The following is a 16,070-nucleotide window of genomic DNA, read 5'->3' as shown; positions in this document are numbered from 1 at the left end:
CAAGAAAAAATGGATGCAGAATGATTGGATAAAAACTTGTACCATCAGAAAAACCTAGCTAAGGAATATCCAATTCCTAACCGACATACGCGCAATTAACGAGACACCAAAGTACCTACTAGCATTCCCAGATCCGAGAATCCACACAATATACATGAAGCTGAGACTCAACATCTTACCCACTAGAGACTATCTAGCCATGGTGCAGCAAATAGCAAAAACAGAACAACACTGCAGATTTTTCAAAAAAGAAGAGACAAGTGAAACGATACATCATCTGCTAATGATATGCCCAGAACTGACAGAAATTAGACTAATTTTTGGCACATACTTTAACATCTCTGCAAAACAAATGGACTCCGAAACGAGATGGATGAAAATCCTGAATGGGCAGGACAACAAACTCATCTTCACTGTTGCCCAATTTTTACAGAAAGTTTTAGAACTGGACAACATACCTTTTGGAAAAGAAATGGTATAAGACCGGGCTCACCAGCTAACGATACTTTAAAATGTAATCTACTATAAAAACCAAAAAATTAAAAGTTTATAATAAACTACACCATTTAAAAAAAAAAGGATGGTGTGGTAACAACTCTACTTGGAGATGCAGTGTCCCTTAAGAGGGGTCACCCCCAGTGAGATCCTATTTTACATATCCCCCTTCTTAAATATCAGAACTACCACTGATGGTAGGGGGCGTAGGTCCCTGTGACTTATTAATGGTCAATGAAAAGGCTAAATGTATAGGAAACTGTCTTCTTTTGAATTTGAAAGGCATATTTGTACCAGATGGAATGAGAGGTATGCATGGTATAAGAACAGTATCTAACTTTAATCCGTCAATTACACAGGCCTCTCTGATGTGTGTTTGTAGACATGTAATTATCAACCTTGTTCCATTGGAGAGTTCCTGTGATGGCATAAGATTGCATAGTAGCATAATTACAGCACCTACTGTCGGTTTTAGCTTGTGAGGAGCCATTTGTCATACAGCATTTGGCTCTTTAGAGACTGAAATGTTGAGCTGATAATTAACTGTTGACTGACACTGGAACCGCCATGCCCTGTGTGAAGAGAAGTGGGGATGGAAAGAAGAAACTTGAAATTATTTCGAATGTTTGCGATAGTGGAACGTGAAGGTGACTGCATAGAACCATGCTGTCATTCTGTTTGTTGTAATGATAGCTGTTTTTGAAGTGGAAGGGTAGACAGAGGTGCACTTTGCCATTTGGACAGCAGAGGGCAACCTAAAACTAATAAATTGCATCAGCAAAGTACAGAAACATACCTAAGCATTATATATATATATATATATATATATATATATATATATATATATATATATATATAAAATAGCCTTGTACCACAGTATAAGGCTGTCGGAGTGCACTCCAGAAAACGTACCCACGTGGTGATTCCACACTGGACCCAGAGTAGCAAAGAGACCAGCAGTCATCCAAACGTCCAAAATGTTATTTAATGAAATGCCATGGACAAGAGAAAAATGCGGACAACGACGCGTTTCGCGGCAAAGCTAGCCGCTTGATCACGATGAGGGTGCAGAAACAAAAGAAGTCCATTTAAACCCATATATTCTCTATGGTATACAAGGATAGATTGTCCAGAACAATGATAGCCATTTTTTCACACGAAATCCGCCATGTTTGAAAGTGTTTAAACCCACAGTGGGTTACATTAAAAACATTGAATTAATTGGATAGAGTGAGGTGTCTTAATCCTCGCCTCTCCATAGCGTCGCCTCCAAGCTTTCTCTAGCGTGTTGTTCTGAACTGGTCCAATCTGCCGATAACAATTTGCTTCAAAAACTCGAACGCATTTCCACTAAGATACTTTTTGGGACATATCGCCTCGCCTCTCTCCGAGTGGGCCTGGCCTCTGAACTTTATGATCTACCGTCGTTCTTGTCTTCTTGCCTTGCATTTGTCCGTTAAGTATTGGAACCGTGTTGATTTCGTAACCTGCTTATTTTTCTCTCCCGTCCTAACGAATACTAGAGTGCCATCTAGGTTGAAGCATACACCTCTGTCTGCAAATAAGTGATGCTGGTAAAACCTAGACTTGTCGAACTATTGTTAGGGGGATTGATCTTTTTCTTCGTAGAGTAATTGTAATTGAAGTGTTTGCCGTAATAGTGCCAGAGTGTTTTCTATAGATGTGTCGTTATAAATAAATACCTTTATATCTTTACACCGAAGCCTTGTTGCGTGTTTGCTTGTCTTACTGTGAAGAATTGCCCTATTTTGTATACTCCACATACTGCCTAACTCTTCTTGAGGGAAGTCTGACTGCTCAGCCACAGCTACCAAGTGAATCTGTGTGGTACAGACTGCTACCAAGTGGGTTTACTGCCAAACACCTGTAGTCCTAAATCTTTTGCAGTTGTCCCAGAGGGAACTGCACAGGTTTCCGCCTAACAGTGGGAGGAGAGTGAACTAGCAGGGGGCTGCTTGGCATAGTGGGCCGAGGTCAGTGGGGGTGTTGGGAGGAGAGCAAACTAGCAGGAGGCTGCCTGCGGTAGAAGGCTGAGATGAGTAGGTTGGTGGGAGGTGTGAGCACTTGAGGGGGCAGATTGGACTAGTGGGTATAGGTGAGTGGGGGTGGTGGGAGGTATGAGGACTTGAGGGGGCAACCTGGGGTAGTGGGGCAAGGTCAGTGGCAGTGGTGGGAGGATGGTGGACTAGCAGGGGGCTAGTGGCATAGGTGAGTGGGGGTGGTGGGAGGTATGAGGACTTGAGGGGGCTGCCTGCAGCAGTGGGCAGAGGTCAGTGGGGGTGTTGGAGGAGGGCAGAATAGCACGGGGCTGCCTGGAGTAGTGGGCATAGGTGAGTGTGGGTGGTTGCAGGTGGGAGGACTTGAGGGGGCTGCTTTGATTTAGGGGTGTAGGCCCGCAGATTAGGTGCCTTGAATTTAGGAATGACGGTCGACAGGTTTTGCAGGGTGCTGCTTTCAGTTACGGGGACGGCTGCAGGTTCGGCAAGGTGCTGGGTTGCGTTCCAAGTGGTGGTCTGCAGTTTCTCCGTGGTGATGGTTTGCGTTGCGGGTGACAGTTCGCAGTTTTGGCGGGGTGCTGGCTTGCGTTGCAGGGGATAGTTTGCAGTTTCGCTGGAGTGCTGGGTTGCGTTGTGGGGGACAATTGCCGGGGTGATGGATGATGGTGCAAAGGCAGGCGCAAAGGTTTTTTGGTGGTGCTAGTTTTTGTTTGGGTGAGGGCGTGTTGTGGGCGTCCCGGGCGCAACTCGTTTTTGTTTGCGCCACAAGTTTCTTTGTGCTTTAGAATTCATGAATCAGTGAACAGCGCTAAACTTTTTGCATGCGCAAGTAGGCACAATATTTATGGTGCAAAGAAGTTTGTGTAGACTTTTTCTATGAATTTGGCCCTTAACATGCATAAAACTATTCATTCTTGGGAGGACGGATTGCCTTTCGGGTGCTAGCCCCACATAGTCAGAGAATTACAATAAAATGTATAAATACTCGGGCTTGCCGTATGTCCCGAAGAAATCTTTTATCAACTTTTGAGTTTTCCAGCAGTGGACACTGGAATAGAGCAGGAGACGGGCTGGTACATGTGGCTGCCCAACAGAAAGCCAGAGCTCACCCACCTCACCGGAGCCGGGCCAATAGGGGGTCAGTTTACATTTCTGCCATCCCACGAGCCGGCTTCCAGCCTAAGCTGGTCCTGCAAGAAAAACGTTTGCGGTGCTGCTGGCTGCTGTGTGTAAACAGTGGCAGCTGCTCTCAGTGGGAGGGGTGCTCTCAGCCCTGTGGGAGGGGTCTTGAGCTTTTTTTTCCATCTTGCCTTTACTATATTCATTCCTCCCGGGGAGCAGCGAAAGTAACAGCTCCCACTGCTCTTTGGACACTCCGAACTGCAATCCATCAGGCTTGGGTGAGTGAGGCACCCCTCCTCCCACCAACTCCACTGCCCCCTCCTACAAGCTACTCCGCTCAGCGCGTGTTTGCCTAATTCGAGGCAAGGAAGCCCTGCCACCTCTTCTTGTATCCGAGTTATGTTTTGTTTTCTAGTGAAGGTACGGGGCGCTTCTCCGCCCTGCTGCTGGGTGCCTTGTTGGTCGCTGGTGTTCGTTTGATTTCTGCGCGTGACTATCTTGTTTTGTGTGTGTTCCGAGCATCCTCTGTCAGGCTGGGAGCAGTGCGGGGGAGCCACTGCTTATCAGCGCTGGTCGCGTGGATCCTTTGTGCACAGCAGCTGCTCCTGAATGTACAGGCAGATCCCGTGGCTTTGGTGCTGAGCTTTTAAAAAATAACAGCCCTGCGACTGAACGCAACCCACTCGGACTTGTATGTTTCGGTGTTTCTTTTTTGCCCTGTTCCTGCTGGTTTTTTTAGCCCCATGCAGGGCTCTGCAACGTGAACTGTGAATGAAGACTGGCTGAAAAAAAAAAGAAAAAAAAAGCCGGAGAACCGTCCGAGGTCTCTCGAGGGTACTTCTGTCAAATAGTTTAAAAAATATATAAGGACTATGGATGTACGATTTTATCCAGCAGCAGCTGGCAACTCTCTTTCCGGAGACCCCTCAACTCTGGACTTTTCGCAGTGTTTGGGTTACTACAGCTACAATAAGGTGACTATCTTGTATATTTTTTTGCTTGTTGGTTTGTAGTGTTCCTGGATTCACTTTAAACACAATAATAACCTAAACTGCCACATACATTGACAAACACATGTTTCCTATGGGGGGAGGTGTGCTGTATATCTGAAGGAGGGTGGGGGAGGCATCCCCCTTGGAAATTACTCTGCGGAGCTACGATCTGTCTCTTATCCCCCAGTAAGCCATTGACAAAGATTGTAGTGTTGAACATGTTTACATGTGAAATGTCAGTGTGGTCATCTTTCTGCAACGGCTCTCTCCTCTCTTTCTATCTATATCCCTGACTGCCCGGGAGTGATGTGCTCATGGGTCTGGAATGTTGCCCTGTGCACGGTTTGTGGCTTACGCCGATTGACTATGTAAGAAGCGTTATGTTTGTACGTGCCCTGTTTGAGCACAGCACGATCCGCGTGTGCATTGTGATTGCATAATTGTTTCAAGCAAGTCCGTGTGAGTGTTGTATGTGTCAAACCAGCAGCTCGTTTCTAACATTTTTAATGGACATGGGGGGATGGGGTTCTTCTGTCTTGTACTGGGGGCTCTGCTTTATGCCTTCCTTGTGATTCTAATGTGCGAACAAAAAGACGGCACAAAGACGAAGCAGCCAGTGGCATTCCAGATTGTGTGGCTGCACAATGTGCCGGTTAATGCAAGCAGTCTTTATTTCAACTGTTACGTGTTGTTGATACCAAAACATTGCTTTACAGTAACTGATGTTGCGTTGAAAGATAGTTTACACACGGTGTGCAAGAGTCCCTGCGTTCTGACCAGAGTGCGTCTGGTACGATAATGCAGTGCTGTTTTGTTCAGGTGTTGCTTCTTTACTGAGGAATCCCTCTTTGTTGTGAGTGGACGCGGGTTTGTTCTTTATGCAAAGTCAACCAAGCCCTCAAACAGCATTGTCACTGCGTGGCTTTTAGCTCCCTTGACCGGCCACCTGATTGCCGAGTGTGTTGGGTGCCACATAACTGCTCGGCCCGTGGAATCTTGAAGAACTGGTGTGCACGTGCTTGGCTGTCTCTACGTTTCCTGACTTTGCTTCAGATTCCACAGGAGGCTAATTGAAACCACCCCCGGCTTTGTTGGGGGTGCATGCTGGCTACATGGTTGGATCGGTTGCAAGAAGCAGCCGGAAGGAACATTCTCGCTCCACCAGTCATAGTTTAAAGTGGGGATCGGCTACGATTTATTTACAACTCTGGCTGTTCTTATAACCCCCTGTCAACCTAAAACGTGCCCGTATTTTGAAATCTGCTCCTTTTCTACAAACAAGGCTGTCCTTTTTTTCCTCTGTACACCCGCTGCATTTAAAGTCCAGCTCCCGATCTCCCGTTTGTTAATGTTGTGCCGCGCAAAGGGACTATAATAATGCACGTTATTGAGATGGCCAGCAACCTCACTCCTTCTCGCGCCGACTCTTGTTTTTTTTTTCTCCACCTGCTTGTAAAACACTGTGGATCTCTTGACAAGTACAATTAATAGGCGACATCGCCCAGTTTAAAACACCGGCCAAGGACAGCGAGACTGAGGCGAAGCCGGCTACTCTGGCTATCAGCTTACTATGCCGGAAGGCGTTCACAATGGCCACTGACCACAAAGTTCTGCAGGCCCAACCATGTGTCCATGCTGCAAGCCAATCCGACGATCAACCTGTGTTCCAGACACTTCAAGGCATGCAATTCTACGTGTCTTTGAGAGTAGACCACTAACCAAAAACCCTTGCCTGGCTACTCTCCTTCAGCTGGCCCATGGCTTGTGTTGGCACTGAAATGGAAGAGAAAACTGAAACTGTTTTTCTGTTTCTCTTTCTGATCAGACTTCGTTCTGCAACTATTTAGTTGTTGCGGTTAAGTTTGGGTCCATGTTTGGTGTTTATCTGGGCAGTTTTCTATCCCAGGGTATAAGGTTGATACTGTGATTTTGCCCTGAAGCTCTCTTCTTGGCACTGATCAGGGGCGGCATTGCAAAACACCAAAGCCTAATGGAGTTTGCACTAAACCTTACTTAGCTGTCACTAACATGTTTTACTGAGAATGCATTAAACAATTAAGTTGACAGATGCCATCTGTTCGCTGCTCTGTCTCTACTCAAACATGCCAATCGTTTTCTAGATGTGGCACAATGTTCAGATTGCTTTCATCTTTTTCTTTAAACTGACTTTATTGATCTAAAACCCACCTATTAGTAAAATTGACGCTGGCATCTGTCAGCTGTGCCACATCATCCCAATGTGCTCAAAATGACATTTCATTGTCACCTGCAAGGTATGCTTATGGAAAGGGTGTGTTCTGTGTGTATTATCTTTCAGGGGTATGAGGGTGACCCCTGTCCGTTCCCCAGAGCATGCGACCATAGCTAGTTGGAGGACCCATAATGTGTGTTTTTAAAAGTAGGGCTGTTGTTGATTTTGACTCCTTGCCACATCTCTGGTAGTGTTGTGTGTCAATTGAGCAAGAGTTTGTTTCATGTGTGTGCGGCTCTGCTTGCGGATCAGGAGCGGTTGCTCACATACGTGGAGTGAAAGCTAGTTATTGATCCGTTTATGGAGTTTTTACATTGGAATCAACCCCACATTTCTGGTTGTTGCAGTGCTATTGCTTAGTGCTCCTGTCGTTTCTTTTACATAGTTCTGGCCTATTTAGAAGAGGACGTTTATGATGCCCATCTGCAGAGTGGCCTGGTGGTGGGCACGTGGAGGGACTGGTTCTCCAGGCAGGAACCCTGCCTTCAGAGATATCTTGATTCTTGCAGTCCTTGCGTTCTCACAATGCTAATAGATTGCTTGGACGAAACACAGAGTGTACACATTTCAGCGTGGCTTTATTGCAACTCTTGTGTGCTTTTCTTTGTGTTTTTTGTGTTTATTTTTCTTTTCCTTCTTTTTTGAGGTTCCTGCCACACAGGTCTGCTTGGTTGACTTCCTGTGAGCATTTTTGCCTTATCAGCCCAATCACCCGAAGCCCTCAGAATCACTATCCCTATGAGCACATACTTTGCATAAGTCATTACCAGTTCATTACAGATACGGGCAATTTAGAAATTAGTCAGGATTTGAAGAAGTATTAACACAAAAGCCTTAAAATGAGACCATACAAACCAAGGATGAGGCACGTCCAAATAAATCACAAAGTTTCAAGTGGTAGAACAATTTGAAAGCCTGTCTGCTCATTAGCACACACAGATCGTTATTGACCTTAGTTAAGCAAATCTGAATGTGAGTCAATAACTACTGGTATTGGCTGTTTTCTAAACATTCTGTCTGCAAAAGCATAGAGGGAAGCAACAATGCAATTCCTAGGCACTATCTCTTTCAACAGGACACTTCCCTTTATTTTGATTTCTTTTCTGCAACATGCTATTTAAAGAAAGAGCTAGCACAGCCATGGGAAGTCACTTTTACAGAACAACTAATGTATGCTCATGTTATATAACAGTTCAACCAACTTTGCAATTAAGTACTTAACTTGTCAAGACCTTGTTATTCACTATGAAATAAAACTCACATTTGTTTTAAATTTATTAACTTAGTTTGTCTGTTTACTTTATTCACATGAAGTCAGTTTTTGGTTTACTTCACCCACCAAACTCTAGAGTTGTGTTACTACCGTTATGTATTAATAGTCTTCTAGACTTTGGGATGAGTCTTTATCGCTTGGTATAATGAGCATTCCCCAACTTATGACCCTTGGTTTCTCCTTCGGCTATGCGTGGTGGCCGGTATTTATCCAGCCACAGTGACCCCTCCCTCAGTCTATAAGGCTATACTAGTTTCCCCACATCTTTTGGTATAGGGTTTAAGAACATGTACTTGGGTAGTGCTCCCAGGCTACACTTGGTGTACTCCATGTGGCTAAATATACAAACAATATGTCATCTACTATATTCCACTGTACGGAAAATATTAGATGGTATTGTATACATGCACATTCTAGTTTTATCGCACAGGAATGTATTGATCCTTTCAGTAAAAGCTGATTTAAAAAAATAAAATGAATGTGAACCATTGCTTTAAACTCTGCAAGTGTTGTTGCTTTACAGAGTAGTCTGGCAAATTGTGTGGATATGTTACCTGTGTTACAATTCTCTAAATGGAACACCCTTTGATGGTTCAATCTCCACACCATGTGTTGTCGCTAACCATTTAGGAATTCCTGCGTGAGATCTGAATTAAAGACGTCCAAAAGAAGGTGTACTTGCCACGTTTTGTGGTGAGAACATTGTAGAATATAACCTATGAACCCGTCTGTGTTTGGATTTCCATCTCTAATCCCACCATCAAGCAGTGGATTGGTTATCCTTGCTCTCCGAGTAAAATGTTCTTTTGAATCTGCTTCCAATTGGTTGGGTATCGTCAGTCAAAACGTTGGATGAAGCTGCCTTCCAGATATGATGCTCAAAGTGCTGACGTTTGAGTTCCATTTTTAAAGGTCACATTTTCCTTTCGAATGTTGAACCCTCATTGCATTTTATGGCTCATGTTAGGAATGGTGCTATAGTTTCTTGATAATGCCTGCTTAGTAATGCTCCTAGTTTCCCAGCCCCTTGAGTTTACCACTCATAATGCTGACTCATTTTGACTGGTTGTTGGCTTCACCCGGATAATGCAATTCTGTCTCTTCAGCAGTAGTTCGCCCTATATTTGATTGCTGTGACTGTCGTGTCTATTGAGTGCGGTGAGACATTTGGGGAAGTTTTCAGAAAGGATCGTCGTCCACTCTATCCAGTAGCATGTCTCAAGTAAGGACACCTAGCTATTGTCTGAGGAAGCGCTCTGGTCTCCTTCCTGCTCGGGTCGCTCGTGGTCCCCTGCTTATTCCATTCTTTCAGGGTCACAGCCAGAGGCACCACCAAGGGCGGGCCATGGCCAAAGCTGCCTCCCCATCGGCCTGCCTGCCTCTTATGTGTTTGTTTTGGTGTGCCACCCCAAGTTTTCCAGTGACCTAATCGGGCCACCCGTACGAAAAATGTCTGCGGGCGCCACTGGTCACAGTAGACATTCTACAAACGGATACACTCTGTTGCTTCTGGAAAACTTTGAAAAGCACAGAACGGCAGTTTCTTTCCCCCAAAACAGTGAGTAATATCCGTGTGTCTTTTGAAATCCTATGCTTGCACTGTAACTGCTGGTACTTTTCTCTTCCTTCCTGTATCCCATCTTCTCCACGCTGTAAAGTTTTGAACTTTGGATACGTTGATCATTCCCAATGTAATGATGTATTCATGCACTGTCCGCACTACTAAACAGAGCTTAACTTTAGGCTTAAGAGAGCCTATATTATAGTACATGTATACTTATGTATTTCCTTGAACCAATGAACGTCATATGGAGCATCTCATTTGATTAATTTCATCAACTTATTAATATTATTATTAGTACGCTGACTCAGAAACCACATAGCCCAGCCTTGTCTGAGTGCGAATGAGACTAAATGCACTTAGACAAAACTTCAACCTCAGACCACCTTCGGGTTCAATAGACTCTCAGACGTAAGCATGGTACTAGCCCATCTCTCTTGCGGGCATTAGCAGGCATCCCAGAAGCCACCGTACCAATGTTAAAACCATTCACGCCTCCAGTCACACTGAGAAGGCGAAATGTCATACTTTAGTCTGAGCATTTTAAGATCTTTTGATATAAAGCAAAGGGTTGTTTTAAACGAGGAATTTCTGATTCTTGGAGAAGTGGCCTACACAAATGATGCTTTTTGGATATTTTTCCCTGAGGGATTTCTGTTTCAAACATATATAATAATGGCGAGTAAGTGGTTCCTCAGAAGCAGTAAAGTAATCCAAAGCATGACGCCTGCTTCCTCGGATCCTATATAGAACTCCTTTCTGAATGCTGTTGTATTAAGACCTACTCGGAATACAAGATGACGGGCAGTGAAGGCCTAGATTAACTCTTGTGCTCTATCATGTTCTACCATTCATGTCCTTAACTACAGGGTCAATGATGCATGCCATCAGTCTGTTTAACTCTATATACGCACACACACCTGTTTACTCTGTCACCTTACCACAAAGACCAGCACAGGTAAAATGGACAGACACAGAGGACCGTGTCTTTCCTCAAAAACTGAATGCATACAAAAAAGCATTGGCCTGCAAGAGATGTCATTACATTCTTGTATGAAGCATATCCTGAATCATCAGCCCTTTGGTCATGAAAGCTTGTAAATACTTAGTTGAATATTGGAAGCTTCTTAATTGTGCCCAATGGGTTAACTGTAAAAAAAAAAGATCACCAAATTGGAATAACCAATCCCACCTCTTTAAGACTCCTCTACTGTCGTGACCCCCATTCTCCTTTTTGAATTCTGCCGCTTTTTTCATATTAGTTGTGGAATTTACTGTTTAGCAGTGTTCAGCATAGTCCTTGGGCATGTTCTTTGTTCATGGAAAGCCATGAAGAACTATTTTTAATTTTGAAGATGCTGATAGAGCTAAACTCATGTTACAAACTTCTTATTTAAAACTTTACAGTTGTTTAAAAACCTTCAAAGTTCATCAAAACGGTGGAGGCTATCGCATATCTTTTTGTGTGATTTGTCGGCACGTTCCTGGGTCCTTATTTATGCAATTCAAGTGACTCCCTTATGCTCTGATGGAAATTTCACTTGACAGTCAATTTTATTCTGGCTCCGGTTGCTGGCATGCTGCTTTTAAAATATTGACTTCTGTCTAGAAAATTCCAGTTGAATATGGTTTCATCATGGAACTGGTGCCTAGAGTTCAATGGTGTCTGTTATTTTCAGTTGATTGTTTTACCTAACCAGCAGCATGTACCGCCTGTTTTTTTCAGGCAGGTCTAATGCCCAGTACTCTTCTGTCACAGTTGAATTTTCTGCAAGACTGGTCGCCATCCTGTAAAAAGCCAAGCCACACTGAGTGATCTGGTTCTGATGCATGTAAATAGAGGGGCTGTCTTGCCAGCACTCCTCTTAAAAGGTGCCCTACCCATTTACCTCCGCGAGGGATCAGGATAATGAATGGAGCCAAAATAGTACTTAAAAACAAAAAACTTTTTAACACTTGCATATTTCTTTTAGACCATTTTCAAAAGCTGGAATTTCAGCACACGTCCAATGGTCGAGATACTTTTCTATGGAAATATTAAATGGGTCTGACGTTACCTCCTCATACTGTGAATAGGCACTTTTTATTTAAAACAAAATAACCATGTATATTATAATCTCCACCTGACACACATGTGATGTAAGCCACAAAGTAATATTAATTTGTATTCCAACTATGTATTGCAAAACCACATTGGTTTCAATGGAATAGATCTTTTTTTCATGCATGTACCTACATTGCATTTCCTGGAAAGGAGAGCAGTAATAGTGCATTATTACACATATATGATAATGCCTAGCATCTAATTAGCAGGCATTACACGTTGAATTATTATGGCAACTTTGTAGTCCTAGAGCTATAGGTTTTGCAGCATGCACTGCTACAAGGTACGGAATGTGCCTGGGTGCGAGCATTGAAGTCAACAGTTGGGATGCCAAGTTTGAAATGCTCCTTTTCTTGATTTCCAGCCAGCATTCGATTTCGTGCAATTTTACAATCTGCTTCATGTTCTCTGACGGGACACAACAATTGCTTTCTTGTAGTGTTTATTCTGATGAACTGGGATGTGTGCAAATGGTGGCCATGTGCAAGAATTAACAGTTTGAAGTTAAAGTTGATAAACAGGAGGCTCGCTGGCATGTCACGAGTAAGCGCCCCACTAGGGCACTGGTGGGCCTTGATGGAGTATCTGACACTTTGGCAATTGGGGGGGTTCCTTCACTGACCTGCATGTAAAGAATATCTCTTATTTGAATGGGAGCGCTGCCCCTTCTCACTCCAGCCATCGGAATAAACCCAAACGTTCTTTCGATAGTTCGTGGATATGCATTGGGAAACCAAACCTGGGAGGGATCTAGAAGTTAATAGATCAATTCTTCAATGCCTGGTGAGATAATGGACAAATCTTTAGAAAAAATGATTTATGGCATTCCCTACGAAGACGACAAGCTTGGCCTTCAGTTTTCTCTGGAATACCTTGATAGATTTGCATGTCTGCAATGGATTTCTTCTGGTAATGGAACAATATCCCTTCAGGATAAACTATACCATTGCAAACCTATAAGCTCTGCAGTGCAGGATGATTAGAGGGAACATATTTTGTCATCGCATGATAGCTGCCAACAAAGAACCAATTGTGTATAGAACACCATGGACAAATCTAAACATTTTGGGAAACCTTAGAGAAGCCCATATACAGAGAGATACTTGGCCTGTTAGATATTCTCTTTGCATCATCCACGTACACCGCGATACGCAAGGTCTTTCTAAATAAACTTGATATATTTATGTGGGAAAACCTGTATTTGTAGTCTAGGAGACAATTGTGGGATCTCGAAAGACCATTTATCCCATCTCTCTGTGCCATGGTTCTTAGAAGTATCTGTAACTGTTCTCTGGGTTATAAATACATATTTAAGATCTTTGCTTATTCTAGTATGCCTAACTATCTTTTTGATTTTGGTAATATTAAGAAATGTAGGTTCTAGTCCCTGGATTCGATCAGCTTTAGCATAGTAAATATATCGATTACCAATGGGCAACTAAAAGAGTTAAATCATGATCCTGTTGTGTGTGTTATTGCAGACATTTTTCTAGCGCCAAAAAGTAATCTTTCCATCAAATGTTTTTTTATTTATGTATTTATTTTTGTTGCACCAGGGAAGATTTTGCACTGGTAAGGGAACTAGGGTAAACATTGTCCTGGTGCAAAAAATCTTGGAAAACATGTTTTTTTTGCAGTAGTGCTAATAGCACTTTCACCAGTGAACGTTTTCTGTAATACATCACTAAGGATTTCATTTGATCTATTCAGGAATGCTTACATTGGGACTGCTTGTTTCACGTGTGTGGTCCGGGTCCGTTCTCTTACATATGTGCAGAGCACATACTTTTCCATCATGAAAAACCTTTGTGACCTTGACAGGTAGGCCACATGACGTAAAGTTTTCAAACGTACAGTGAACCCAGTCTAAAAATACACCCCTTCCAGGTTCAGACTGTCCTATAGGGCAATGCCCCAGGCGCAGGCCGAACATGCTGGAGTGGGCCAGCTTTTTTGTGTGTGGTCAACATGGGCCAGAATGAGTTATTTCAGTGTGCAGCTAGTAGGATTGACCAGTGTTACTTGAACAATTGTTCTTTAAAATTACCAATTTGCAACACATATGAACAAAAAACTCTGCCATGAAAACATTGTCTTTTGTCACTGGGCTACTCCTTAATTGGCGTCCAAGCCAATTTCATGCCCCATACTGACCAGCTCTCTTATATATGTGTGAGCACGGGTATCTTCACCCTGCTTCAATGGATCATGAAGAATCGCATTGCACTAGTGCAACGTTTATTCAATATGCGAAACTTTTCCTAAAGCATTTTTTTGACTACTTGCAATGTCTTTTACAGTAGAGCATCGCTCATTGTCAACATAATCAAAATAGGTCATTGTATTATGATTCCTGCTGCTTTTGAAACGCAGTCAGCAACTTTTCTTTTTGCTCTTTAGAAACCAGCAGTGCTTTGCTGACCATAAACATGATCCAGTGCCATAGTTTCAAAGGCCTTATGTTAACAGTGAATCTCTGATGATAACACTTTGCTTTGGGGCCCTGGAGAACGAAGGGAACGCCTACAGTATAGAGCGTACCATAAAAGTTACGTATTTGGGGAAATACCGCTTGCTATTCTGAAAACCAAAGCTCTAGGCAGATTCCATTTGATAAGTTTACCATTTCACGTGCTTTTTACATTTTCATAGACGGCTTTACGCCCACAATTCAGTTATCTGCGTTTGTTTACGTTCAGTCGAAGGAGGGCGCAAGAAGCGTTTCTTCTCCGCGGCCATGGCTCTATTTAGGCCGGCACATCATTAGATCAGATTAGGACGAGGTGGGAGTTCACAGCGTGATTGAGTGCGCCAAACAATGCCGCGGCCTGTTTTTGACATGCGGGATAAGCATGTGAATCTCGCGGCTTTTGTTCAGCGTGCCTCACAACTTTGTTTAGTCAGCGAGGGAGCTCGGATCTGCCTTCGACTCCCTTGGTTTTGTTCTCGCGGGCATGTGACTAGTTTTCAATATTAGCTGCCCCTTCTTAAATAGTTGAGGCAACTTCCGAGAGATTTGAACTTTGTGTGTTTAAAGTCGCCACGACAGATGCCCGCAGATACGTGGCTGGTCAGAGATGCAGTGCAGCACTGGAGCAACCGTTGCAAACATGCACGGTTGCAACACACATTGCACTGGGACAATTGTCCCCTGTTGCCAGTTCAAGACTGGAATACGCGTGTGGGCAGTTTATGTAAAACAGGCCTAAGGTGCCTGGACAGTGCTTCTGAACTGCTTTTGCTGTATTTCACAGCTTGTATCCCACTAAAAACGTAAACTTTTTTGTTACACTTTAAAAAAATATTTCTTTCTGTTAAGTCCTGCTGTTACCTTGCCTGTTTAGCATAGATTTACAATAATACTATTTATTTTGGACATTTTCTGTCCGCACAAACCTTTATTTCTTTTCGAAACACTTTTTTTTTCTAAACCACAAGCCAAGTGTAATTGTGGAAAAAAGTATTTTTTGATTCATTGCTTCTGATAGATATGTATGCAGGGGTAAACATTTGAAGTGGCAAACTACTAGCCAGCCATACAGTCACATGCTGCTTCCTTTCTACACGTAGGCAGAGCCCACCATTTCCTACTCGCCAAGAGCCAGTTATCACTAGCCAATGGTTGGTAGCGAGTGCATATTTTGCAACCTGCCTGTAGGGGTGGGTATTTTTGGGTGTATATAGCAAGTGTTGGGCTGAACAGTCTTGCTTCCAACAACACATCACTGATTTTTCATGACATATTTTCTTGTGCACCGCAACCAACCTTTCTACAGATGCAAGCGGCTGGGGTAGGCTAGTTTTGCGTCCTTAACAAACCTGTTTGAACTGTTTCCAAATATTGCACAGAACTGTAGATGCCACTAGTCAGGGGTGTTGCTAGGTCTGGAAAAGATCTGGGGCTAATGTTGGGACTGTCAGGACTTTGGGCTAGTTAGCCTTTTGGCTGTAGCCCTGAGCTTTCTATGTGGGGCTACAACCAAAAGTCCTGGGGCTCTATCCCCCTCCCCCTAGCAACGCCTCTCCCACTAGTTCCACAGAGCTAAGCCTGTCCAGACGAGCGTTTTTTTCACATGCCAGTTTTAGCGTTCAGTGTTTTATCCTGGTTGAGTTTTATTTATAATTTTTTTTTTTTTAACTTTAGTACAGATCTTAACGTGCGTGGAAATGACTGACTGTTTGACTGTTCCGAGACATTTTAGTTTGACTTGCAATGGAAACGAGCAGCGAATTGCATTTGATAAAGATCTACCT

The 16,070-nt window shown here is 43.4% G+C and overlaps 1 protein-coding gene across 2 annotated transcripts in view; it reads left to right on the top strand.

Moving 5' to 3' along the window:
• Window positions 1–3,823: 3,823 nt before the first annotated feature.
• TOX3 (TOX high mobility group box family member 3) overlaps window positions 3,824–16,070 on the top strand; it is a 196,437-nt gene continuing 184,190 nt past the window's right edge. Inside the window, exon 1 of one of the 2 annotated variants that reach the window (XM_069639517.1) lies at window positions 3,824–4,609. In XM_069639517.1, the coding sequence (XP_069495618.1) occupies window positions 4,508–4,609 (102 nt within the window). In that variant the 5' untranslated portion in view covers window positions 3,824–4,507. The remainder of the gene's footprint in view (window positions 4,610–16,070) is intronic. The other variant, XM_069639519.1, reaches the window with a different exon arrangement.

This window comes from Ambystoma mexicanum, chromosome 1q, assembly GCF_040938575.1.
Source record: "Ambystoma mexicanum isolate Mex_15411 chromosome 1q, UKY_AmexF1_1, whole genome shotgun sequence".
Classification (NCBI taxonomy): Eukaryota; Metazoa; Chordata; class Amphibia; order Caudata; family Ambystomatidae; genus Ambystoma; species Ambystoma mexicanum.
This window is presented reverse-complemented; position numbering and strand designations above follow the sequence as displayed.